The sequence below is a fragment of the Hyperoodon ampullatus genome (genome assembly GCF_949752795.1).
Source record: "Hyperoodon ampullatus genome assembly, chromosome: 6".
Lineage (NCBI taxonomy): Eukaryota > Metazoa > Chordata > Mammalia > Artiodactyla > Ziphiidae > Hyperoodon > Hyperoodon ampullatus.
Window position 1 is genome coordinate 276,009 of NC_136919.1, and position 25,866 is coordinate 301,874.

Below are 25,866 nucleotides of genomic sequence, written 5' to 3' on the forward strand. Positions count from 1 at the left end.
GGCCCACGCGGGCCATGCTACACATGCCCTGCAGCCTCTACTTGTTCGAGGAAAAAGGGCAAACGGCCGCTTCATTCCAACCACGACGGACCTACTGGATGTTTTCTGCACGTTCTCCATTACATCCGCTTTCTACTCAGTTGCTGTTTGGAGTAGTTTCCACAAAGCCCACTCGCAGTTCACACAGGCCTCCCGTCCCGCCCCCGGGAGCCTGCGCGAGGGGCTAGGAGGTCAGGCACTTGGTCGAGAGCCGCGGGAGCCGGGGTGGTCTGGTTGGCCGCCTGGACTGGACACAGAGCATCTCCTCGGGCAAGCCGAGAACACACACAGCCTCCTGAGAGGCTGAGATCCTCCTATAGGTTTGATGTTTCACAGTCATGTTACCATTCCCTTCCCCGTTATTCTGGTTATTTTTATTTTCTGATCAAGTATATAGAGTCAACAAACGAGTGAAGGGTGTCGTGACTAAAAATCAAAACCAACAGCAAGAACGTGGTCCAGATTTGGTCCCCGTCAGGGCTGACCGTGTCTGGGAGGACAGAGCATCTGCGTGTATTTCTAGCGCCTATTTGCCATTTTAGGTGCGAAGGGCGCCACCGGACTGCTGGTGCGCGGGGGCTGACGAGACCTGCTCGGTTTACCACCGACTCTGGCCTGAGGTCTCGCCCGCTCCTCTGCACCGCACGTTTGGATGAAGGATGATCCGCACAAGATCCAGCCCTCCTGCAAGACGTCCCCAGCACACACCTCGGATGCTGGGCCCTTCACCCAGTGCGGCTCAGCACACAGCCGCGTCCTGGGTAGGCTCTGAGCTGTGAGACCCAGGGAGGCAGCGCGGGAGGGGTAGAGAGGGAGCCACAGCCCTCTACAGACCGCTCCGCCCAGCGCGAGGGAGGAGACACAGGGGCGAGGCTCTCCTCCCAGGGCTGCTGCCCCCGCCTCAGCGCCCGAGCGCCCCGGAGCCCAGCGCGGATGATAAAACTCATCACCTGGGACGCGCCCGCCGGTCGCGGTGCGGCTAGCACCAGTGGTCTTGGTCGGGGTGGTGGTAGCTGTGCCGCCCGCGGCCGCCCCCGCCAGAGCTGAGCCCCAGAGTGCAGTGGTAGCCGTTGGGCACCCGGCGGAGGGGGTGCGACTGGGAGGTCAGGGAGGACACGTAGGAAGTCCGAGACGAGCGGCCCGAGTTGGTGGCCACGGCCTCCTCGAAGGTGAGCGTGTCCTCAGGCTGCGTGCGGGCAGCAGCCTCGCTGTCCAGACGCTGCCCCAGGTACGGGTCGGAGCCGATCCGAGAGCTGGGGGCCAGGGGCTGGCTGAGGGGGTCTCTCTGGAGCAGGGCGTTGTGTTCTGAAAGGCCACGGCTAAGCCGGCCGGGGGAGAAGGCAGGGAGGCTGGTCTGAGCCCCAGCAAAGTGTACGGGTGAGGAGTTGGCCGTCTTATAGGTGATGCTGGGACGGGGGGTCAGCGGGGTCTGGGGCAGCTGCCTCCGCCCGCCGCGGCCAGGGGTGCTAGCACCAGATGTTGGCAGCAGGGGGCTCCCGTTCGCTGAAGCACTGCCCTGCAGGAAACGGGAACACAGCAAATCCCAGTCAAAGGACACGGCGAACAGGGCACGGCACAGGGGAGAGCCACGGCGGGGGGCGGGGGCGGGCAGCTGCGATGGACCTGGGGCGGCCCCAGGAGGGTGGGATGGCAGTCTGGGGATGGTGGTGACAGCAAGGGATAGGCACAAGGCCAGGGACCAGGAGACCACAGCCCAGCCCACCTCTGTCAGAAGGAAAGCAAAGAAGGGACTGGACAGCAGGAGGGCCAGGGCTCCGCCCGGCGGGACGGACGGGCCCGAGAAGCAAGGAGCGCAGGCTGGGGCCTAGGAACCAGGAAAGGAAGGGGCTCCCTCCCGGACCCCAGGGAGCGCGGGCGAGGCGGGGTCCTCAGGCCCACGTACCTGTCTCGGGGGTCCTGGCTCCTGCCCAGCGGTTGGCGACGCGGGGTGACTGCTGAGGGGGGGCTGGGGCTGTGGCGGCTCACGGCCCCCAAAGCGGTCGCAGGAGTAGAAGCGCTGCTTCTCGGAGGAGGAGGAGGAGGGCTGCCTTCGCTCCTGGGACCGGCCCCGCTCCTGCCTGCGCTCCCGCCGGCAGCCTGCTGGCCCGTCCCCCGGGGGCGGCCCTGGCCCCGCGGCGCTGTTGGGTGCTGGCGCGGGGAGAGGAGAAGTCAGCACAGCCAAGCCGGCGGCGAGACAGACCCCACCCCGGCCTGGCCCCCCAGGGCCAGCAGAGGGTCCAGGGCAGAGCTGGGGGCTGCTCCTGCCTGGTCTCAGGCTCAGGGCTGGCTGTGCGGTTGTGAGGTGCTCCTGAACCCCCAACTCGAGCCCCCGCCCCTCGAGAGACCCCTCGCACACTCCGCCACCTGTGTCTGCGGACAGGCTGGGCCCCTTCTCCAGGGACCTCGGCTTCCTGTCCCTGCGGCGATGGCAGCGGTGGTGATGGTGGGGGGCGGCCTGGCTGGCTGGCGCGCGGTCCAGGGCGGCGTTGCAGAGACGAGCCACGGGGGGGCGCTGGGGCGCCAGAGTGGAGACGGAGCGCTTCATGGGGCTGGCGTCTGGGGCCGGCTGCGGGCGGGGACACGGGTGGGCGCACGGCCTGAGAGTGGGGTCCAGGGAGGCCCAGGGCGGGGGGAAGCCGCCATGACACGGGGGCTGGGCGGACCACAGGACACGTCCCATCGGGAGGAATGGGCCTGGGACCCTACCCCTGAAGTTGGGGCATATCCCCAGACAAGGGAGGCTGTGCCCCAGAGGGCTGGGGGGGGGGGAGGGGGGAGCATAGCGCCACGGAGGGCCTGGCCTGCGGTCTGGCAGGGTCCCTGGGGAGGCCCACTGAGGGGCTGGGGCTCAGGGACCAACAAGCCCCTCCCTCTGCCTGGACTGCTCTTGCCCACCCGAGACCCAGCGCTTCTTCAGAAGCACTCTTTGCACAAAATGCTGTCTGTGTGCCTGTCTCTCCCTCCCAGGCCGGGCGGGGCCCAGGAGGCCTCTTGGCCTCAGCGTCCCTACAGGACAGGGAGGGTGCCAGGAAGAGGGAGGCCATTGGCCTGGCTGGAAGGATCCCCGGTGGGGCCCAGAGCTGCCTCGGCGGCCACGGTGGGACCACTGTGCCTCCGAGACCACTGTGCCATTCCGTCCATCCAGCACCGTGAGGCTGCTCCCCCCAGGGCTGAAAGCACAACCCACAGAAATGGGCTCACCCAGAGCCACTGCTCGGGCTCAAGCATCAAGGAGGGAGAAGAGGCACCAGCATGGCACCAAAGGGAGGTGGCCAGGCCAGGAGGGCACCAGGCGCAGTGGGCAGAGACGGGAGAGTGAGGGGTTGGAAGAGGAATGCTCAACCCAAGGGCTCAGCCCGGGAAACAGTGCTGCAGCCCCCAGGCCAGGGGCTTCCTGCCAGGTGGTCAAGCGAGTCCCAGAGAAAGAACCTCCAGTGTCCAGAGAGAGAGCAGGGTCACCCCCAGGGCCTCCGAGAGGACATGAGGGAAAAGGGTGGCTTGAGGAGGCCCTGTGTGTGATTTCTGGGGGAGTGAAGAGCTGGAGCGGGAGAGGTGTGTCCCAGAGACAGGGAAGGGCTGGGTCAGTGACACGGGGCAGTGGGGACTCTGGCTGGCCTGGCCACACCTCTCGAGGCCAGCATCGTGTTCTGAGGGCTCCAAACAGGGCCGGTGGTGTCCAGGCTACAGTGCATTCGGGGAGGCTCCACCCCAGCAAAGCCCACGTGGGGGACACAAGCTCCTCCATGCCAAGTCTCCTCACCCCCACCCCCCTCCCATGAGCACAACCCTCCCAGACCACCCACCTGAGTCTCCGCTGCCAGGCGGGGCATGGAGGCCGCTCGGCCCTGGCTCTCCAGCCCGGGTTGGGGCTCCCTGTCAGGGCCTCTCAGGGCCATGCTCTGCATCTGGACAGCCACAGCCTGGAGGGACAGCAGGTCCCCAGTCACACCCACCCCCATCCCACTCTCACCTTCTTCCCCATGCCAGCCTCCCCCCATCCTGCTCTCGCCCTCACCCTCCCACTCTCACCCCACCCCCAACTCGGACCCCCAGCCCTGGGAGCCCTCACCGGTTTTCCTGTCTGCACCACTGGGATCTCCGTGGAGTGGCCACGCTCCAGGGGCGTCGTCACCTCGCAGGGCACCTCCTGGGTCCTCTGAGTGCCCCAGGAGACCGACTCCTTGATGCCACCCTCTTGGGTATGTCTGTGGAGGAGAGAGGATTGTCCTGTGGGCCTGGAGGTCCATGGGCCACAGAACGTGGTTCCCACCCACCAGAAACCTCCACCCCGACCCAGTTCTGGGCTAGAAGGAGCCCAAAGGAAGGAGGCCCCTTGAGTGTGGCCACTCTCCAGTGGAGGTACAGCAATGGTCGTGCCCGCTCAGAGTTGATGGGCAGAGAGGGGACCCTAGTCTGGGGACATCTGGCCTAGACAGGGGCTCACATGTGTGGTGGGACAAGGCCACACACATGCTCACGGGTGAGGCATCCAGCCTGTGCAGCTGCTCCGTCAGCCCTGATGGTCCACGGCTACTCACGACTCCCCTGACCCCAGCCACGGAGGCCTTCCTGCCCTGAGGTCTAGGCACAAGTGTCACCTTTGGTGAGACCACTTTTGGAGGCCTTCCCCACCACACGCAACCTAACCGCCTGCCCTCTCCTTGTCAGTGTCTGTCTTTCTTATCCTGTCTCCCAAGTGGCACCAAAACAGCCCAGCATTTGCCTGGGTTTCTGCTCGTTCTCGTGTGCAATGAGGCGTCACGTACATTCTCCGTCACCCAGGCTGAGCGGCAACAGTCACGCTCTGAGCTCAGAGGTGAAGCCTGACGGCCTGCGCTGGCCACGCAGATGACCAGACCCACCATCACTGGGGTTTCTGAGAACATCCTTCATCTTCTCAAGTTGCAAGCATCTCCCCTGCACTGTGCTGTCTGGAGCTGCTCTAGCCTCAGGAAAGGCTGACCCTGAGAGGAAGCACGGCCAGGAGGACGGACGCTGGCCCCAAGGCCTGGTCACCTCTGAGGTCACACCATGCTGAGGCCGGGTGGGCACTTACACCAGCCATCAGAAGGCTCAGTAAATGCCCCCACTGCCTGGCCCCGGTAGATCGGGCCCTCTCTCACATGCAACAGAAAGGGGTGGTAACTGACTTGTGTAGAAATTATAACCCTGGAAATAAGCGATGTTCATTTTCCTGAACCGAAAGCCCGGCTCAGATCAGTCCACAAAGACACCTCCCCGGCCCATCCCCTCTGACACACACATGGACACTCAGAATCCACTGTTTAACTTTAAATGCACAAAAGGGATCATAATCAGCATGGAGAAAGGAGAGTGTGGGAGCACGGGGGCTCCCGGGGGCCGGGAGGCCACCCTCAGGGCCTGCACGCCCTTAAGAGTCCGGTTTTCACACGCGAGCGTTACCAGTTGTGCTTAGGTTCTCCCAGTGTCCTGTGGCCTCTCCACCTCTGGACTTGTGCCGCTGCAGTGTCAACCCCTGTCCCATGAGCTCGGGCTAGGGAGGTGACTTGCTTTGGCTAATGGGGCACAAGGAGAGGCCTGAACACCTGCACCCTAACCCTTCCCCTCGGGCTGTTCTCCGGCCTCCCCACACCGATGAGCCCAGACACAGAAGGTGAGAATATGCTGTCCTGGGCCCACCGGCCCCACAGGAGCTGGCCCGGGCCCAGGCCCAAAGCACTGCCAAAGAACTTAGGGCCGGCTCCCTAAGTATGGCAGTTTGTTACTCAGCAAAAGCTACCTGATCCACAGTCCATGACCCAAAATCAGCCTTCAAAAAGGGTGTCCAAAACGTGCACAGGAGAGGAAGAAACCGGGAGCCCTAGCCATGCTTGCTGCCTGGCCTCGTGGTTCTCCAGGACGGCAAGTGGGTGTGAGGCCCACCCTCAGCCCCTGCCGGTGAGACAGAGCGCACGTCCCTGATTTAGGCTCAACCAATGAGCGGCTTTGGCCAGCGGGATGTCAGCAGATGTGGGACACCCCCTCTGACTGGGGGCGGTGGCTGAGAGGGTCCTGCCCTCCGGTGCGGCCCAGCCTGGCACCCCTCAGAGTGCCACAGGGATGGCTATTCTGGATCACTTGGTTTTTGGGTCGTTACCAAGAGTTACGTGATAGGGAAGGACCTTGCCAATTTGTCTACAAAACAGACATCCATATCAAAATGGAGATCTGGGAGGGAAAGTGTCTTAAAGGAAGATGGGAACACTAACAGGCCATTAACAAAAAGCGGTGAGAAGCTGAGGTGGAAACAGATACCTTCTTAATGGTCTGCAGGCACCGAAGACCAACGAGGAAGCAGAGGGGAGCCCTCACCTGAGAGAGGAACAGGCTCCCACAGTGGGAGGCGTGGGCTGGAATAACAGACTGTCTGAAGCAGGTGGCCCCGGTGCCGTCAGAGCACCTGTCTACTGTTACAGGAATTAGCCTCAGACGCACCACAGAACCGGCTCCGCCGGCAGACTGGACCAGCTGGACCCACTGCGAAGCATCTGGGTGGAGGTGGGTGTGGCTGGGTGGCGGTGAGACCCGAAGGCTCCCTGTCCTGGGGCACTGCCCACGGGAGCCCCGGGGGGACCCCTGCCCTCCCCCCGCCAAGGCCCCACGCCCTGCCCGGTGGTACTCACACTGCCCCGCCATTGCTGAGGGAGGCCGAGCTCTTCTGCCGAAGGAAAACCCGGGCTCCGCGGAGCACGGCTGGCTGCGTCTGCTCCAGCGTGGCCTTCAGAGGGTGGAACAGGGACACGGGGCCCATCTGCAGAAGGGGCGCCAGGAGGAGGGTCTCTGAGGCCGGGGACGCCCCATGGACCCCGGGCACCGAGGTGCTCGGCCACCTGTCCGGACCCCCCAGGGCAGGATGGGGGTCCCTGGGCCTGCCCCTCACCCATCAGAAGCCCATTCCCAGTCTGGCCTGTAAGTGACTTCAGGACAGTCATTTCCTGTCTTGGAGCCTCAGTTTCCCTTCCTACACAATTTGGGGACTGGATCTGATTACAAATGGCAAAAAGATTTCATCTCATCATCAACTTGGATGGACTGGTAGAGGCTGCCAGAGTCCCAGGTTGAGCAGAATTCGGAGCAGATTTCAGGGCTGGGGTGTGGGCACCAGACACTTCGCACCCTGGGGGTGAATGTCCTGAGTGCTGGACACAGGACAACTTTATAGATGAGAGTCTACACACGGACACCAAAGGTTTTGGCTGTGTGGTGAAGTCGTCATCTTTGAAGGATGACCTCTGGAAGAAAGTCCTCCAAACTATCCCAGCCAGAGGCATGAGTGGGACACATCATGACCCTGGGCAGTTGGTTTGAACCTCTTTGGGCCCCGCCTGTGTGCACCTCCCACTAACGGAAGCACAGGCTATATGGGGTTTCTGACTCTGTGGGCCAGAGAGGCGGCCGCAAGAACCTCTCATCTTCCTTTTTTTCCCGCTGCACTTTCTTCCAGAAGGGGCTGGGTCCCCTCCGCTGCCAAACAGTGGAAGGTGGCAGAGTCTCGGGGTTACTTCCTGGAACTCCTGGAACCTGGTACCTGGGACAGGCCTCCGGGAGCTTGGTGAATCTGGTCTCTGGTGGTTTTGTTCTGTTTGTAGAAGTCGAATATCATCAGAGCTGCGTACACTTTCCCCACTGTCATCTCATCGGCTGGAGAGCACGGCAGGCAAGGGAGGGAATACAAGAGAAAGGGGACATGTGGGGTGGGCTGCGGTGAGGAGCCAGCACCCACCACGAGGACTCCTGGACCCGCGGGCGGGACCGTGGGGCTTGGTCCACCTGGAGCTGCACTGACTCTTCCCCGGGCCCCGCTGGGCTCCACCCAACACAGCACAGCTCAGTTTAACCCCAGACACCTCATCCTTCTACCAGCTCCAACTGTAGGCGTCCCCCTACCTTTTCTCTGGATTTTCTGAAGGGAATTCCCCACACTAGGAGTGTGGGTGACTCTGCCCAACGGAATACGACCCAGGCATCTCCTCCCACAGCCCCTGGCACCCACCTTGGAGACGAGTGCTCTGGGCCGTCAAGGACGTGAGCCCTCCTCTCCAAGGTGACTCAACAATTGCCCTCACCCAGGACTCCCTGCTCTGCCTCTGGGTGCGACAGAAGAGGGGTGGGCAGGGGGAGTTTCTCACCCTACTTACGTTTATGGGGTGGCACCAGTAAATCCAGGGTCTTCTGGGGCAGATTGGCCCACACAGAGGAAATCTCCTTCCTCAACTCTGCGTCACACTGATGCTGCTTTGTGCCAGCTGGGGCAGGATAAGGGTGGGAAGGGAGGAGAGATGTTAGGAGCCATCCCACAGCCCCCTTGGGGGAACAGGCAGAGCTGGGGTGGGCTGGGAGAGACCCCATGCTGGAGGAAAGGTGCAGGGGGGAGAAACACTGCCTTGGAGGCTGGTCAGAGAGCTCCCCGCCAGAACCTGTCTGAAGAGGTGTGGGAGCTGAGCCACCCAGTGGCGAGGGTGCAAGGGCGTGTAGGCGTGGGTGGCGATGGGATTGAGAAGGGGCACCGCAGTGTTCCAGCCATTCATCAATCATTCCATAAAAGTTACTGAGCGCCCACCGAACACCAGGTGTTGTTCTAGGTGATGGAACAAAATCAAAGGAAACCGCCCTTGTGGAGTTACATGATTTTAATCTACAATAAAGTAGCAGTAAGTTAAAAATCCAGTATGTTGGATACAGGAAAAACCAAGAGGGGAGGGGCAGCAACTATCAGGAGGGCTGCAGTTCGGACAGAACGGTCAGGAAAGGGCTCACGGGACCCTGAAGGGGGCCAGGGAGCCAGGAGGGCGAGGCTGGAGCAGAGGGAGAGGACGTGCAGGTGGGGGCCGCTGAGACAGGGAGCAGCAGAGGGTCCGAGCAGAGGGATAAAGCACTCTGATCCATCTTTGTTTAAACATCGTGTTTATTAAAGTGTGATTTACGTACATAAACATTCACCTGGTTAGTTCTCCCACTCTGTGAACTTTGGTAAATGCATATGACCGTGGATCCACCATCACAATCCAGGCAGGAGCTCGGCACCCCTGCCAAGCTCCCTCCGTACCCTTTGTGGTCCACCCCTTCGCCCTCTCCCAGGGCCCTGGCATCAACGATGTGTTTTCTGTCTCAACTGTTTCAACTTCTCAGAATGTCATACAAGTGGCTTCACACAACATGCTCTCGAGTCTCAGTTTTCACCCAGCACGATGCATCTGAGCCCCACCCACGCCAAGCACATCGGCAGCCTGTTTCTCTGTTGCTGAGTGAGAACCGTCTCATCGCACAGACACATCACAGTTTGATTATCCGTCACCATCTGGCTGATGGCTGAGTTGTTTACAGTTTGGCGCGATTATGAATAAAGCCACAAACTTTAGCGTATAGGTTTTTGTGTGCGTGTATACTTTCATGTCATCTCCCTTAGGAGTGGGATGCCTGGGCCACACGATAAAGAACAGTGAAACTGTTTTCCAAAGCGGCGGTACCACTGTATCCACACTAGGAACATGAGAATTCGAGTTTTCTGCATTCTCATCAGTACTTAATATTGTCATTCTTTAAATGGCTAAAATACTTTATTCTTTTTGCAAAATTGTTTTTGTTACTCAAGTTTGTGTGCTTTTCTGTGTATATTTTAGAATCAGTTTATAAATTTCAACCCAGAAAGCCTGTTGGGATTTTGATTGGCATAACACTGAGTCTATTGATCAATATGAGGAGAACTAACAATATTGAGTCTTCCAATGCATGAACGTGATATAGTGCTTGGTTGATTTATTAAAGAAGATTCCTTTGGTCAATATTCTGAAATTTGCAGCATACACTCTAGGATATATATTTTTAGAGTTAGCCAGTTATTTGATGTTTTTCGTGCAATTTTAATGGAACATTTTCAATTTCAGTTGTTAATTGCTAATCTATAGAAATACATTTGCTTTTCATATACTGACCCTGCTATACTCAGGTGTTAGTTTTAGTAACTTCTTCTTACAGCTTTAAACAACAGAAATATATTGTCTCAGTTGTGGAGGCCAGAAGCTCACGATCAAGGTATCGACAACGCTGTGATCCCTTGAAAGGCTCTAATGAAGAATGTTTCTTGTCTCTTCCTAGCTTCTGGTGGTTCCCAGCAATCCTTGGTATTCCTAGGCTTGTAGATGCTTTGGTTTTATTAACTTTTTATTTGATTCTTTAAGATTCTCTGTATAGATAATCATGTCAATCATGAATAGAGACAATTTTATTTATCTCTTTCCAATTGGTACACCTCTTATTTCTTTTTCTTGACTTGTTACAATGGCTAGAACCTCAAGTATGATATTGAACAAAAATGGTGACAGGAGACATCCTTGCCTTGTTACTGATCTTAGGGGGAAAGGAGCCAGGCTTCCTTTGTTAAGCATGTCATTAGCTGTAGGTTTATCATAGATATCCTTAATCAGATTGAGAAAGTTTGCTTTAATTTCTAGTTTCTGTAGAATTTATGTATCACAAATGGATGTTGACTTTTGTCAAAGCTTTTTCTGCATCTATTGAGATAGTCATATAGTTTTTCCCCCTTGATATATTAAGTTATATTGATTGATTTTTAAACTTGAACCCACCTTGCATTTTGCATTCCTGGGATAAACCCTACTTTAATCACCATGTTCAGTTTGCTAAAGTTGTGTTGAAAATTTTATTGTTTGTATTCATGAGGAATGTTGGTCTGTAATTTTTTTGCTTGTAATGTCTCATCAGAGTAATGCTGGCCTCGTAAAATAAGTTGGGAAATACTTTCCCTTTTTCTACTGTCTAGAGGACTTTGTATAGAATTATTTCCTCCTTAAACGTTTGGTTGACTTCATCAATGAAACAAATTGGGCCCATGATTTTCTTTGTTGGAAGATTTTTAACTATGAATTTAATTTATTTAATATATACAGTATTACTAAGGTTATCTATTTCCTTTTTTTTTCAGGTTATCTATTTTTGAATGAGCCTCATAGTTGGTGTCAAGGAATTTTTCCATTTCATTTAAGTTACTGAAGTTATCGACATAAAGTTGTTTACAAAATTTCCTTGTTATCCATTTAATGTCAGCAGGACCTACAGTGATATTCCCTCTTTCGTTCCTTATACTGGTTATTTTTATCTATTTTCCGTGATCCGGCTAGCTAGAGGTTTAATAATTTTACTGGTTTGATTTTTAACATGATCATTCTGGCTGTTGTGTTGAAGGTAGACTGAAAGAGGCAAGGGCAGAAGCAGCCCAGTTAGAAGGTTACTGCAACAATCCAGGCACGAAGAACAAGAGTGACTTGGTCCAGGAGGTGGCAGTAGGAAAGGTTAGACAAGTGATCATATTCTGAGTGTATTTTGAAGGTGGAGTCAGAAGATATTATAAGGGTTCAGATATGGATCAGAAGTAGGGTAAGAAAAAAAAGTAGGACATAAAAATGACTGCAAAAGTTTTGGCCTGAGCAACTCTAACAGCAGTTTCCACTGATGGAGACAGGGAGGAATCTGGGGAGTATCTGGAACTCAAGGGTCAGAACGTGAACTCTGGATGCTCACTGAGCCTCCAAGTACAGACGGTGAATAATTTGTGGGGTATATAAGCCTGGGGTGTAGGAGCAGGCCTGGACCAAAAATACAAAATTGGAATTCGCAACATTGAAAGCCATGGGAAAAGGTGAGAATGTATGTCTGAGGCACACAGTGACCTTCAGAGGTTGGGAGAAGCCAGAAAAAGAGGCACAAATGGGTTTCACACAGAAGGGAGTGACACCTGCGGAAAGGCTGTGGACAGGTCTTTAAGGTAAGGGCTGAGAAGGGGAGGTCCCTGCGGAGCTTGACAAGAGCAGTTCCAGCAAAACTTTGCACTGTGAAAGATGGACTGCAGACTAGGAAAGGAGAAATCAGAGACAATGCAGACCTGTGTCTCCTGTTGCTAAGAAGGTAAGAAGAAAAAGAGAGAAGTCGATGGAGGGGGAAGAGAAAAACCTTTTAAAAATAGGAAAAATAACAGCACATTTACATATTGATAGAAATCATGCAGCAGAGAGAGAAAGTTGACAAGGCAAGAAATAGAATACACAATTTCTGTCATGACATCCTTGGGTAGATGATGAAAACAGGGCAGAGTGTGCAAGCGGGAGGACTGGCCTCTGCTCATCTGTTACACAAGAGAGGGCGGAGCTCAAGGGCCCGGACGCAGGGAGGAAGGCCATGTGGGGGGAGGGCCCCTCTGGTGACTCATTTTCTCTGCGAAGGGGAAGCTGTCACCACATGCGGTGGGGAGGGGAGGTTCATTTCCTCCTTGGTTTGGCTCAGGCTGTGTCGTTCTATCAGTAACTCCGGAGAGGGCCTGATGGGGGAACTGGGCTCACTACGGGCAAGGGGCAGACTATTCACCCCACAAGGGGTACTGGCTCCTGTGACGCTGGCTCCAACACTGCAGAACTCTGGGAAATCTGGAGTCATTCAATTTCACTCCAGCTCAGCTTCCTCACGTGACAATGGGATCACGGCAGCACTAGTGTGCAGGATGGGTTCGGGGGACAAGGTCCGTCTGACAGAGGCACCAGAGGCAGTCGTTCTCCATCCAGTCCAGACAGGCCCCTCCTCCCGCCCCTGCACAGCTGCCTTGGGGGGCTCTCGGGGGCGGTCATACAGCCCTGGCTTTGTGCCCTCCCTCAAGGCTGGCTTGCTCACCTGGAGCCAGCTTGATCTCCAGTGCGGTCCGGATGAGGGCCATCAGCGTGGACGTGAAGTGGACGGTCATGTCCTCGTTGGAGATGGGCATGTTCATACGAACCAGGCGCTGGGGACAAGGGGGGTAGGTCAGGGCCAGGCCTCTCAGGGTCCCCCCGCCACAGGGCTACACAGTGCTCGAGGGCCCTGGAGCCTGGTCTTGGCCTCCCAGAGGTGGTCCCTGCAGGTGCCCAGGACCAAGAGAGGTTGGATGCATGGGAGTTTTGCCAGCATTCACACTACCCCTGGACCCCCACCCTCATCTGAGATGAGGGTTCCCTTGGCTGCAGAAAAGGAGAAGTCCAGGTACATCTTGGGCAACGGGGCCGGGCCATAAGCCTGGATCCCTCTGAACAAACAGGCGTGTCTCAGCCAGAGGGGCCCCTGCCCACTGCCCATGACAGAACAAGGGTGTGGCCTAGGCTGAAGAGGGGTCTGGGCTGGCTGCAGGACCCCGAGGCAGCCCACAGACAGGAGCACTGGACGAGGGCTGGGGCAGCCAAGACCACAGCCTCCGAGGTCAGCTCCCAGTGAGGAGACCCGCAGCCCCGGGGAGGCCTCTGCCTCTCGCCACCCAGCTAGGGGGCCAGGAACAGACGCTGGACGCCACCAGCCCAAGGCAGCAAGGGAAGCTTTAGAGACCAGCTCCTTCCAGGGGGAGGGACCCCAGACAGACGTGACTGCACAGGGCCTCGGGCTCAGCCAGCTGCCTGGGGACCCAGGGCCACCCCACAGGAACACAAGTGCTCGGACCAGACTGGGAGCCCTGCAAGCTTGCTCCCTGTTTCCCCATCAGGTGAACAGCCCCCTTTCCTCTCTTCCATTTTCCAGGACAGAACAGCTGGAGACAGGCGTGTCCCTGAGGCTCTGAGAACTTATGCGATCTCCAGGAGGAAGAGGGTCTCAGGTGTGTCTGGAACGGCCTGAGCATCGGAGGGCCACCTCGCCTGCCAAGTAGAGCCCTCAGGGCACCGTGAGCCCCCTGTCCTCTCCCATCCAGGATGGGAGCTAGAGGTGGGGGTACAGGGCCCCTCCCTGGGGTCTGCCTGCCCTCTGCCAAGCCTGCATCCTGTGACAGGGCAGCCTCTCTGTCCCTTCTCTGGGTAGGGACACTCTGCCCCCAGGCCTGCCCCCAGTATCCTGGCACCAAATCCAGTCTTCAGCCTGATGGAGGGCAGGTGGCTAGAGACACGAGCCCAGACTCCGTCCCCTAATGCTGGCAAAGCCCCACTTGGCACCTCCAATCATGGTCCTAGGACCTTGCTGGTCACCTGTGTGACACACACGGCTTCCCAGAGCACTGTGTCCCTGCAGACCAGCACCGATGGCGGTGGGAGAGGCAGAGGGGTTCCACGCCAGGGGAGAGTCAGGGAGTCAGGAGCCAGCGGGAAGGAGGGGCAAGCAGGTGTTTTCCAAGAGAGGAGAGCTCCGTCCGGGGCACCTTTACCAGAGCCCCTTCTGCCTGCCCAGGCCCCGGAGCGCCAGGAATCTCAGGGAGCAACAGAGGGGCAAGACCAGGGCAAACAGACAGGAGTCTCTGCCTGGGCCTAGACCCTCTTGGACATGGCACTCTGTGCATCTCCTGGACCCTCCCCAGCTCACCAAGCCCATCCACTTCCACCCACCATGAGGCCTCACCTGGTCTCTTCACTGCCAGAACCTTGGAGTTTGCCAGCACACAAAGGCTACCCCGTCACGGCCCTGGCTGCCCACCCTGGCCCCAGGTGTCAGTGTGGACACAGCTCTCCTTCTTGGGGACAAAGCTACAGCCTTTCATGCAGGGCCTCCAGGCAGGCTCGACTCACATGCCAGGCAGGGGAGGACCAAGGAAGACACTAGAGGAGTCTGCATATGGCCTGGAGGAGCCACTTAGCTCCCAGAGGCTGTGCTGAGCCAGGGGATAGATGCAAGCCCAGAATCGGAGCACAGAGACAGACAGCGTGGACCGAATCAGAAAGATGAAAGCTCTGGTGGGAAGCCTGCTCAGAGAGGGAGACAGCAGTTGGGCCCCAGACACATGCTGGCTGAGTCTCGGGAGCACTGAGAGGGTGGAGCGCTGAGGGATGGAAGGTGCTTACGCACCAAGGGGGTGACGGAGGGTGCAGGGGCAGGTGGGAGCAGGCTTGGGGATGGGGCCATGTGGCCTGCTCGCCCACCCGGGAGGGAGGCCTGGCGGTGTCCTCAGTTTACCCCCCTCCTTGCAGCTCAGCCTGCTGGGCCCTCAGCAGCAGGGTGGGAGGGACATGGGACCACCCAGGCCCCGGAGGCTGTTCTCACCCCGCAGGGCCCTCTGGAGCCCCAGGAAGGAAGGAAGGATGCCTCTCTCCAGCACCCTTCCTTCTTAAGGCTCCATGAACCCACGAAGCCCTAGAGACAACACTCCCTCCCCATCCCGGGAAGCTCCGCACATGCGGGGCTGGGGGCGGGCTCCTCAGGTGCACCCTGCAGAGGCCTTGCAGGCCGCTGCTCCCCCAGGGTCAGACCCTCAGGGCTAGACAACTCCACCCACATCAGGGGCTTCGGGGACAGAGGAGCAGAGTGTGGTCCGAGCTCAGAACAAACACAGGCTCTGTCCAAACAGCTGGGCCGCCCCCTCCTGTCTAGGGAAGAGAAGGGAAGGAGGAGAGGAGATGGCGGGCTCCAGCTGCTGCATCTTCCTGAGCCTCCCCGGGGGCTCGCAGAGGGGCAGCCCTGCGGGACAAGGGGCCAGTGCAGAGACACCTCGTGGTGTCTGCTTCCCTCTGTTTGGGAAGGAAGCAGAGATGGTTGGGGCAGAGAAAAGAAAGAAACAGTGGGACAGCACAGCAGCAAGCAAACAGATGCACAAGCCCCAGAAGAGACACGGGAGCCCGGCCCCAGCACAGACGGCCCGCGGGGTGTGGGCGTGGGGTCTACCTTGTACGCAACTCGAGCAGGGCATTTCTTCCCCAGCCCCAGGGGCGGGGACATGTGTTTCAGCATCTCAAACATATCATTGTAACTGATGCGCCCACTGGAGGCCCGGCCCACAGGACAGAGGCAGAGTGGGGTCCACGGGAGGGGCGCGGCAGGAGGGAAGGGAGAGGAAGCAGACAAACAAACAGAGCCAGTTAACCAGCGTCGGATTAAACGGCAAAAGTCAAAACAGGTAAAATGAGGATTTCTCTGCTGGGCTCGATCCCCTCCTTGCCCCCAGCCTCACCTCTGCACTCTGGTCCCACGCAGGGAGCGGGCAGGGGGGCATCTGAGCTCATGAGCATGGAGGGAATGACAGGCTGCATCGGGGCGGCTTTGGGTTGTCAACTCTGATTTTACACTTTCAGAAGCCACGGATAATGCCAAATTGGAAAAGAGCTGTTTCACCATGCCAGGGCAGCTGGTAGAGTTAAGTGACCAACAAGGCTGGCTGGAGATCCACAGCAGAAACATCAGCTTGCCTGATGAGCAAATTCATGCTCAATTTGCTTCCAAGTTAGCCGAGAGGCTTAAAAAGTGGAGAAAAGTCTAAAGCAGGCCAGAAAACTAGAGCGAGAGCTACGCTGTTCTGCAGGGAGCCCCGAGGTTCTAGAGACGAAGTCCACGGGGGCAAGGCCAGCTCCAGGCCCAGAGACACCCGAGGCCGGCCCGGGGCAGGGCTGCTGCTGGGTCAGGGCTGGGTGGGAAACGGGAGACTGCAGAGGGGGTGGGCGGGGGGGCAGCTGGGGTGAGATGTGGCTTGGTGCCACTCTTGTACCCTCCTGACAGCACGCCAGGAAAGGCTGGGACCAACATAAGGGATAAGGCTCCAGACTCAGGGAGGTGTCCAGGGGTTGTTGACTGTGTCTCCTCCGAGGCAGACGGGCCACCAGTCCTGAAGCCTCACCTCCACCCCTGGGATGGCTGCCTACGGGACCTGCTTGGGCTCCCAGAGACACAAGCGGGTTCAGGCCACCGAAGAGAGAAGGGGGACAGCTTTCTGGCAGGTGGATCCACCCCAGGGTCTGGCCCTCCTCCCAGGTCTCCTGGGCTCAGCTGAGTGGCTCCATCCAGAGGTGAAGCAGGACCTGTCTTTGGGCCCCCACTGCCTCTGCCCTCTCCTCCCCCCAGGAACCAGAAAGTCTGGGTTGTTGGACTCTCCTGACCAGAGGGGCAGCTGCTCCTGGTCTACCTGCGCCCACACCCCCCTCCTCTGGGGCCCTTGGCCTCTGGACTGTCTGACCTTCAGTCCACCTTCAAGAGCCCGGAGGCAAATCCGGATGAGATGCCTGCTTCCTTGGCACAGGTGGGACCTGGTCCACATCCTCACGGCCCGGCCAGAAAGCTTTGTGCGCACTGTGTCATGAGGCTGCCTGTCCCCAGCCAGCTGGAGGGGTCGGGAGTCAGATGTGGAACCGAAGTGCCCTTGAGGTTGGAGTGTGGGCAGGACAGGGTAGGAGGGGCGAGAGGTGAGGTGTCATCATTCCCAAACCAGGCAGGGAGTGTGTGCTGTGTTTGCATTTCGGGCAGGGAAAAGTATGTAAGATGGAGGCTCTGAAGTAGCACACCTTGCAGGCCAACCTACCAGGGCAGGTCTTCCCTAAGCCAACGGGTGGCACAAGACAACGCAACAAACTGTACATATATCCTTATAATGAATCTGGCAACTGGAAAGGAAACGTCACAGGTCATGGCAACCCAGGCAAGAGGAGCCCGTCCCGCCCGCCCAGCCTTGCGCAGTCTGGAGGTGGAGCCAGGGTAGGCTGGACAGGCAGTTCCTGGCTGGGGCCTGGGCCGGAGAGCCCCAGGAGGCGTGGCAACCCGCAGACAATTTCCAGCCGGGAGACGTTCCCTACAGAACAGCCTCGGGCCCTGTGTGTCCACCCTGTACACAGCACGACCCCGTCGACCCCTGGGCCTCATTCACGGCTGTCTGGCCGCCCCTCCCCTCACTTCCTGAGTGTCTGAGCCCCCAGGTCCCCCTTGGCCAAGCCTTCTCTGCACACCTGGCTCTCCTGACTATCCCTGAATCTCTGAGCACACCGTATCCTTCCCTGGGGTCTGCGGGTCTGGCTAAGGGTCCCCCTTGTCCCCGGGTGGGCACCCAAGCCAACGCTGATGCTTGCCTTTCCTGCAAGATGGCCCCCTCAGTCTCACCAACTCCAAACCGTGTTGCGTTTACTTCTGGGAAAGAGGGAATGAAGAGGAAGCCCCATTCCGGCCTCACGCAAGGTGCGTGCTAACCTTGTGGACCCAAGGGACCACCACAAAGAGGCTGGAAGCCGGCGGAGGCACAGCCCCCACCGTCACCCCTGCTCCTCGGCCCAGCTTCTCTCTTCTGCCATCAAACCCCTCAGCCACCACCAGAGGCGAAGTGTGGGCCTAATCCTGTCACTCTGGTTCCAAAACTGTTCTGTCTATAAAACGAAGTCAAAGCTAGCTGTCTGGCCACCCTTGCAGCCCCTCTGCGATGCGTCCTCCCCGTGAGCCAGGCACCCAGCCCCTTCCCCTGCCCCCACCCTCCTCTAGAGCGAGCTCCGTCCATCCCGCTCCTTCAGTTCAGCTCAGCTGCCACCTCCGCTGACCCACCAGCCAGAGGTAACCTCTCCCTCCGCAGACACACCTGGCCTGCAGCTCCTCTGCCCCGCGCCCGGCTGGGCTGAGCAGAGCTGAGAGCATGCGCCTGCTTCACTGTGGACCCCAGGCCCCAGCACATGGCACAGGCTCAGGGATGTTTACTGCACAGATGGATGACCATGAGGACGAGCAGACAGATCACTCACGGTAGCGGGTAGTGGTCCTCCTTTTGAGTCTCTACACTTCACCACGAAGTGCTGAGGCAACAGCAAAAGGGAGGGTGGGGGAAGGCGGCACCAGAAAGCAACAACCTTGTGCCTTCCTCATCCCCCCACAGTATGCATGTGTACACATGTGCATTCACACACGTACACACACATGCAAAGATGCACTGCAGTCACACACATGCACACAATCACACATGCTGCACATGCAAAAACACGTGCATACACACATATGTGCCTGCCTGCACGTAAACACACTCACATGCACTCGGGTGTACACAGACCTGTGCACAGACAGCACACACATGCACGTGCTTGTGCACACTCACGTAATGCACACACATACACACAAAAGCTCAGGAAATTTCATAAAGTTTGTTTTTGTTTCAGCCTCCCCAAGAATGAGGAGACAGCAGATGGTCCCTGGGAAATAAAGATGGTCACGGTCCTGCATCTGTCACAGAGGCTAGTTGAAGGCTCAAGCACGCTCTGCCCTGCCCAGTCGTGGGGTACAGACCCAGCCTGCTCAGCTGCCTCAGCCGAGCCTTCCGCTGCCCCAGCCGCTCGTGGGAGAAGCAAGTCTGAGTGTCAGTTGCAGGTCATGTCTGTGCTACTTCCGGACTGGGGGTCTTGTGTTATCTTGCATGGTACCTTGCTCTGGGCTGAGGCTTACATTTTGCTATCTACTCTTCCATAAGCACTTCACCATATTCCTGAATGCCTATGCCCTCCAGAGGCCCCAGTTCTAGAACCCTGGAGTTGGGAAACAGTCAGCCGTCTCTGTGCACAATCACAAAGCTGCAGTCTGACCCAAGTCCACTTCTTCTATGTCTTAATGCTGCTCCACCTGGGGCTGATTGGGGAGGTGCTGGGTCTACAGTCCATGAAGATCTGGGAGACATGATCCCCCTCTCGCAGTCCTGAACGGACCTGCCTTTTCCTGTTAGTCCAAATCATGCTCTATACAACATCTCTGCTTTTCTCCTCTAGAAAAATATATGCCCAGAAGCAGCAGCATCTCTTTAGACCACAGTCAGGATGACCCTCCTGGAATGAGTCTCAATCCTGCCTCAACTGGACTCTCTCCCGCCCTCTGCCTGACAAGGACCAGGCCTTGGGTGTGGTCAGTCTCCCCTCCAGTCTGACTGGGCCTTCCTGACCAGAGAACCCAGGAATACCCCCTGAACCTGTGGACTCAAGCATGTGCTGTGGGCAAATGTGCTGATGCATCAAAAAAATGACAAGAATCTCCAAGACCATGAAAAATCACACACAACACGAACCATAAATAACTGCCAGGCTTGTTCTACACTGCGTGAAAACTGTCAATTTTTCACTACACTGGAACACACTCAGAGACGCTCTGGGCCTGGAAGAGCCCCAGGGCCCTGATGTTGCCCAGACTGGAAAGGGCCTCATATAGCACCTTCTGGATCCTCACTGTGATGGGATGGGGGATCCAGGGAGACTGCATAAGAAGTGGGTACGGGAGCCCAGCCAAGCTCCCAGGCTTTTGGGGCCTGGATGGTCAGAAAGCTCCAGAGTATTCCCCTTTCTGAACTTGGATTCAGAGTTCCAGGTGCTCTGTGGGCAGCAGGACCCTCCCATGAGGACACTGACCATCTCCTCCAGGCCTCTACCACACAAAGGGTGACCAAACACAGAGCTGCGCCACAGGGACGCAGGCAGGCCAGGGAGCCTGAGGGAGAGGAGGCGGGAAGCGGCGGCACCCCAGTTCCATGGTCTTCTCGTCCCCCTGGAGCCCCTGCCCTGGTGCACAGTTCACTCCCGGGCTCACCGTGAGTGACGCGCTGAGCAGGCCTGGGTCTTACCGACGGCCAGATCTCTCGGGCCCTCTGCGTCCTGTGTTTTGCTGCAGACAGTACACCCTTAGTAACTGCTCAAGTCACGGATGGAGAGGGTCAATGAGTGAATGAGCAAGGGAATGAGTGAGTGATGAAGGAACAGAGAGAAATGGGCAGATGGTGGATCCGCGCTGCCGTGCTGACCCCGAGAACGAAATGTCACAGGTGTGCAAGACTCTCCCACGAAACACAGTCTCCACCGCCTCCTGATCCCAAGCCACTCCCTTCAGGACACCCCTGCTCCGTCTGGAAGCGAATCGCCCCTCACTTACGCAACAGCAGCGCAGTAACCCTCTTTTACCAAGACCAAAGGGCCTCAATCACACTAGACCCTTCCTGGCAGCTCATCTGATTTCAATAAAACTTTACCAAAAACCCTCTATTCGCAGCCTGGGATGGTGACACAGAGGTGCATTTGGCTCTTAACATCAAGGAGATGGCAGGGAGGGAGAGCCCTGAGTCCACAGAGGAGAATGTCCTAAGGCCCCACATTATTTCTGCCCACAGAGGCCTCAGAGCTTCACAAGAACGGTGAGGCCCTGAGAGAAGGTCCTTCTCCTTTTCCACACGCTCTCCACGACCCCAGACGTGAGAAGACAGTGAGCCCCTGTTCAGTAGGAGCCCTGAGTCTCACAACCCCCTGAAAACCTTCCATGACCCCCAGGTAACCTCCGACGGGCTGGACTGAGGGTCTGAGAAGAGGATTTCTCAGCCCAGGGAGCTGTATACTAGAACACCGAGAGTGAGAATGAGCGCGCCCCCTGGGAGGGGGGAGCAGGATGGAACCCTAACCCCAACCAAAACCCAAAGGGGGAACGCTCACTTGAAACATGTCTGCAGCCACCAGCCCTGTGCTGAGATCCACGGGTGGCAGGGACCACCCCTGAAGACCACGCAGCGTGGGGCTCACTCACCACGCAGCCCCGTGCTGAGGTCTGTGGGTGGCAGGGACCACCCGAGGACCACGCAGCGTGGGGCTCACTCACCACGCAGCCCCGTGCTAAGATCCGTGGGTGGCAGGGACCACCCCTGAGGACCACGCAGCGTGGGGCTCACTCACCACGCAGCTGGGTCGTACTCAGCCCAGACCCGGATGAACTCGTCCAGGTGGTGAGGCCCCAGTATGGAAGAGTCCCGCGTAAGGTACTCAAAATTGTCCATGATCACCGCCACGAAGAGGTTCAACATCTGCAGGACAGGAAGGAAGAGAGGTGACATCCAGAGACCTCAGCCCGCCCCCTCCCCCACCTCTCCACCTGCAGCCAGAGTCTCCGTGTGAGGCGGATGGGGCAGCAGACGTCACTGACTCAGGCAGAGCCCGCCCGACCTGCGCTCTCCACAGCCTTGCAGAGGGCTTCCCAGGCCCCTGTACACTGCCACCACCACCAGCAGCAGCCTTCCCCAGGTTCTAGGTCCCACAGGCTAACCCCAACCCAGTATTTGTCCTCTGAAGGCTTCTGTTCTCTACTTCTCCCACCCCATCCTCATTCAGGCCCAGCATCTCCTGTCCATGATGTGTCCTGCCGTCTAGGTTAATCTTCTCCACTGTGTGGTCCCCACCCTCTCCCCTTCTCAGGTAAACCTTCAAGGAAAGTAGCAACTTTGGACTTAATAGTTTGGGCTCTAGAGAACTACAGCTCAGGTATTTTGTTTTGTTTTTTTTAACTGAGTTGAAATTCACTTAACATACAATTAAGTCTACGATTCAGTGGCATTTAGTGTACGCACAATACTGTGCAACCACCACTTCCCTAGTTTCAAAATTTTTTCATCACTCCTAAAGAATACCGTGCACTCCTGAGTAATCACTCCCTATTCCTCCATCCTCCCATTCCCTAGAAACCACCAATCTCCTTTCTGTACCTGTAGATTTGCCTATTTTGGATATTCCGAATAAAAAGATCCATACAATGTATGACCTTCTGTGTCTGGCTTCTTTCACTTAGTGTGATGTTTTCAAAGTTCATCCATGTTGAAGTGTTTGTCAGAACTTCCTTCCTGTTTATGGCTGAATAATATTCCTTTGTAGGTATGTACTACAATTTGTTTATCCAGTCATCCACTGATGGACATTTGGGTTGTTTCCACCTTTGGCTGTTAATAGTTAATGCTGCTATAAATATTCATGGACAAATTTCTGTGTAGACATATAATTTCATTTCTCTTGTGTACATACCTAGGAATGGGATTTCTGGGTCATATGGTAATTTTATGATTAATTTTTTGAGGAACTTCCAAACTGTTTTCCACAGAAGCTATTGTTTTTTACATTTCCATCAGCAATGTACAAAAGTTCCTATTTCTCCATGTCCTCACCAACACCTGGTATCTTCTGTTTAAAAGAAAAAAAAATTATTCTAGCCATCCTCGTGAGTGCGAAATGGTATCTCATTGTGGTTTTTATTTGCATTTCCTTAATGACCAAGGATGTTGAATGTCTTTATGTGCTTGTTGGCTGGCCAGTTGAATATCTTCTTTGGAAAAATGACTATTCTGATTCTTTGTCCATTTTTATATGGTTGTTTCTCTTTTTGTTGTTGAGTTGTAGGAGTTCTTTATATATTTTGCATATTAACCCCTTATAAAATATTTTCTCCCATTCCTTCTATTGTATTTTCATATTTTTATAATATCCTTTAATGCACAAAAGTATTAAATTTTGAATAATTCAATTTATCTATTCCTTTTTCTTTTCTTGCTTGTGACTATGATGTCAAATCTAAGAATCCTTTGCCAAATCTGAAGTCAGGAAGATTGGTTCCCTATGCTTTCTTCTAAAAGTTTTACAGTTTTAGATCTCACACTTAGGCCTCTGATCAATTTTGAGTTAATATTTTCACATGAAGTGACGTAAGGGTCCAACTTCATTTGTTTGCATGTGGATAACCAGTTAACTCCTCCCCATTTGTTAGAGAAACTGTTCTTTCCCTATTGAATGGTCTTGGCATCCTTGTCAAAAATCAATTGGCCATAGATGTTTGGGTTTACTTCTAGACTCTCAATCCTATTCCATTGCTCTATATATTTATCCTTATGCCAGCACCACATTGTCCCCCACCCCCAGGCTTTATTAAGGTGGAATTAACAAAATTGTAAGATTCTTAAAGTGTACATTGTGGTGATTTGATATACATACACATTGTGAAAGGATTCCCGCCATCTATTAACTAACACATCTATCACCTCACATGTTTATCTTTTAGTGATAGAACATTTAAGTTCTACTTTCTTAGCAAATTTCAATTATATAATACAGTCTTAAAAACTATACTCATCATGTTTTACATCAGATACTCAGACTTTGTTTATATAGCTGAAAGTTTGTACCCTTTTATCAACCTCTCCTTATTTCCCCAATCCCCAGGCCCTGGCAACAACTTTTCTACTCTGTTTCTATGATTTTGACTTCTTTAAAGAAAGATTCCACATATAAGTGATACTATGCATTATTTGTCTTTCTCCGTATGGCTTATTTCATTTAGCATAATGCCCTCAAGGTCCATCCATGTTGTCACAAATTGCAGGATTTCCTTCTCATGGCTGAATACTACTATTCAATTGTGTGTGTGTGTGTGTGTATCACATCCTCTATATACATTCATCTGTTGATGGACACTTAGGTTGTTTCCTATCTTTGCTATTGAGAATAATGCTGCAATGAATATGGGAGTGTAGATACTGCTTCAATATCCTGTTTTCATTTCTTTTGGATATATACTCAGAAGTGGAGTTGCTGGATGAATGGAATCAACAGAATAATGTCGTGCCTCGGCTCACCCTTGACATGTCCAGGGAGTGTTGGTCCTGTGGATGGTGTGGCATCATGAATGTGGCTTTCTATGGAACCGTATTTCTGCAGCCAGAGCACAGTGAAGCCAACCTGGTAGGCTCAACCTTGCACCCATGGATTGGCTGGCTCTTGCAGCACCAGATGTCTTTGAACTTCATAGAGACCAGTGTCCCCACTACCTACAAGACGGGTGACCCTCCAGAAAGCTTTCCTTCCCCACTGCCCACAGTGGGTCTTCTGAGGTATCAGGGAATGACCTGAACATGCAAATCCTCTCCTTGGTTTCTGGCAACTAGTGAAACACTAGTTTCATAGATTTTTCTGTATTTTTCTATCAATATGCAAGCTCATCTGTCTCAAATGCACACCTTTTCCAACTACCCCGACCTTCTACTGTACCTTCCAAAACTCACAGTTCACCATCAACAGAAATTCTTTTATCTTCATCTTACCTGAACATTCTTCATTTCCCATTGCTCTAGGTGAAACACTGATATCCCCCTCCATCCTCTTAAGAAAAAAGCCTGCCGTTTAAGGCTCGTGGTGTACCAACCTCCCCCTGCTTCCTGGGAAATGTGCACCTGACTTGCTGTATTTGTCCCCACATCTACTCTTAACTCTCTCTTTTTTTTTTTTTTCCTTTTTCTTTTTGCGGGACGTGGGCCTCTCCCGTCGCAGAGCACAGGCTCCGGACGCGCAGGCCCAGCGGCCACGGCTCACAGGCCCAGCCGCTCCGCAGCATGTGGGATCCTCCCTGACCGGGGCACGAACCCACGTCCCCTGCATCGGCAGGCGGACTCCCAACCACTGCGCCACCAGGGAAGCCCTACTCTTAACTCTTGTTGCTGTTAATATCCACAGAGATGGGTCAACTATTGCCTGGCCTCTCTGATCCTTGACCTCCCCCCAGCCTCCTGCCATCATCTCAGCCCCTTACTCGTATGACTGTGCAAAACAACTCATTACCAGTGACCACCAATGAACATTACCATTACCACCTCCAAAGCCTTAACCACAGATGTCTCACTCTCTGCCCACAGTTCCTATCCTTCTGGCTCACTTCATCTAATACTTGTGTCCCATGGGGACCTCTGATCCAGTGGTCCTGCCCCTCCCCTCCCTCCTGTCCCCAAGCCTGATCCCACATCCAGCACTAAAATGATACTTTTACACACATCGTTTTCTCCCTCCTTACACTTGTCTGGTAAATTCCAAATCTGAATAATGCACTTTGCTACCCATGGTGCCAAGTAGAGAATATGGCCCGAGAAAAGCACAAACTGTGCTGGCTGGTCCTGCATGAAAGTTATGACTGTAAATCTGAAGTGTCTGCTCAGCACGGCCCACTGTGGAAAGGAGCTGTCCACTCTTGTTATGCTCGTTGCTTCTTATTCTCTCTTGAACCTGCTGCAGTAAGGCTTTGATCCTAACACTCCAAAGAAATTGTTCCTGTGAAGGGCGCCCATGGCCTCTACCTTTCCACACCACAGTCATCATTTTACTTTACCTCCCAACAATATTTCACATGGTTGATGATTCCCTCCCACTAGGGACACTTTCTTCCCTTGGTTTTTAGGGGACTGCCCTCTCCTGGCTCTCACCTGCCTCACTGTTCCGAATCAACTTCTGGACCCCATGCTCCTTTCTGTCTCCTAAATGCCCCCAGGGCTGAGTCTTCAGCCCTCTTCTCAAACCACAC

General features: G+C 55.4%; 1 protein-coding gene across 4 annotated transcripts in view; it reads right to left on the reverse strand.

Moving 5' to 3' along the window:
- Positions 1–1,018: 1,018 nt before the first annotated feature.
- Positions 1,019–25,866, reverse strand: part of CACNA1B (calcium voltage-gated channel subunit alpha1 B) — a gene marked incomplete at both ends in the record, with an annotated part of 195,796 nt that continues 170,948 nt past the window's right edge. For 2 of the 4 annotated variants that reach the window (XM_079706056.1, XM_079706057.1), the window contains 11 exons: positions 1,019–1,555; positions 1,943–2,187; positions 2,404–2,605; positions 3,843–3,959; positions 4,109–4,244; positions 6,684–6,811; positions 7,589–7,701; positions 8,199–8,306; positions 12,739–12,847; positions 15,673–15,769; positions 21,438–21,565. In XM_079706056.1, the coding sequence (XP_079562182.1) occupies positions 1,019–1,555; positions 1,943–2,187; positions 2,404–2,605; positions 3,843–3,959; positions 4,109–4,244; positions 6,684–6,811; positions 7,589–7,701; positions 8,199–8,306; positions 12,739–12,847; positions 15,673–15,769; positions 21,438–21,565 (1,920 nt within the window). Of the gene's footprint in view, positions 1,556–1,938; positions 2,188–2,403; positions 2,606–3,842; positions 3,960–4,108; positions 4,245–6,683; positions 6,812–7,588; positions 7,702–8,198; positions 8,307–12,738; positions 12,848–15,672; positions 15,770–21,437; positions 21,566–25,866 lie in introns of all 4 variants that reach the window. The other 2 variants (XM_079706059.1, XM_079706058.1) reach the window with 2 other exon arrangements.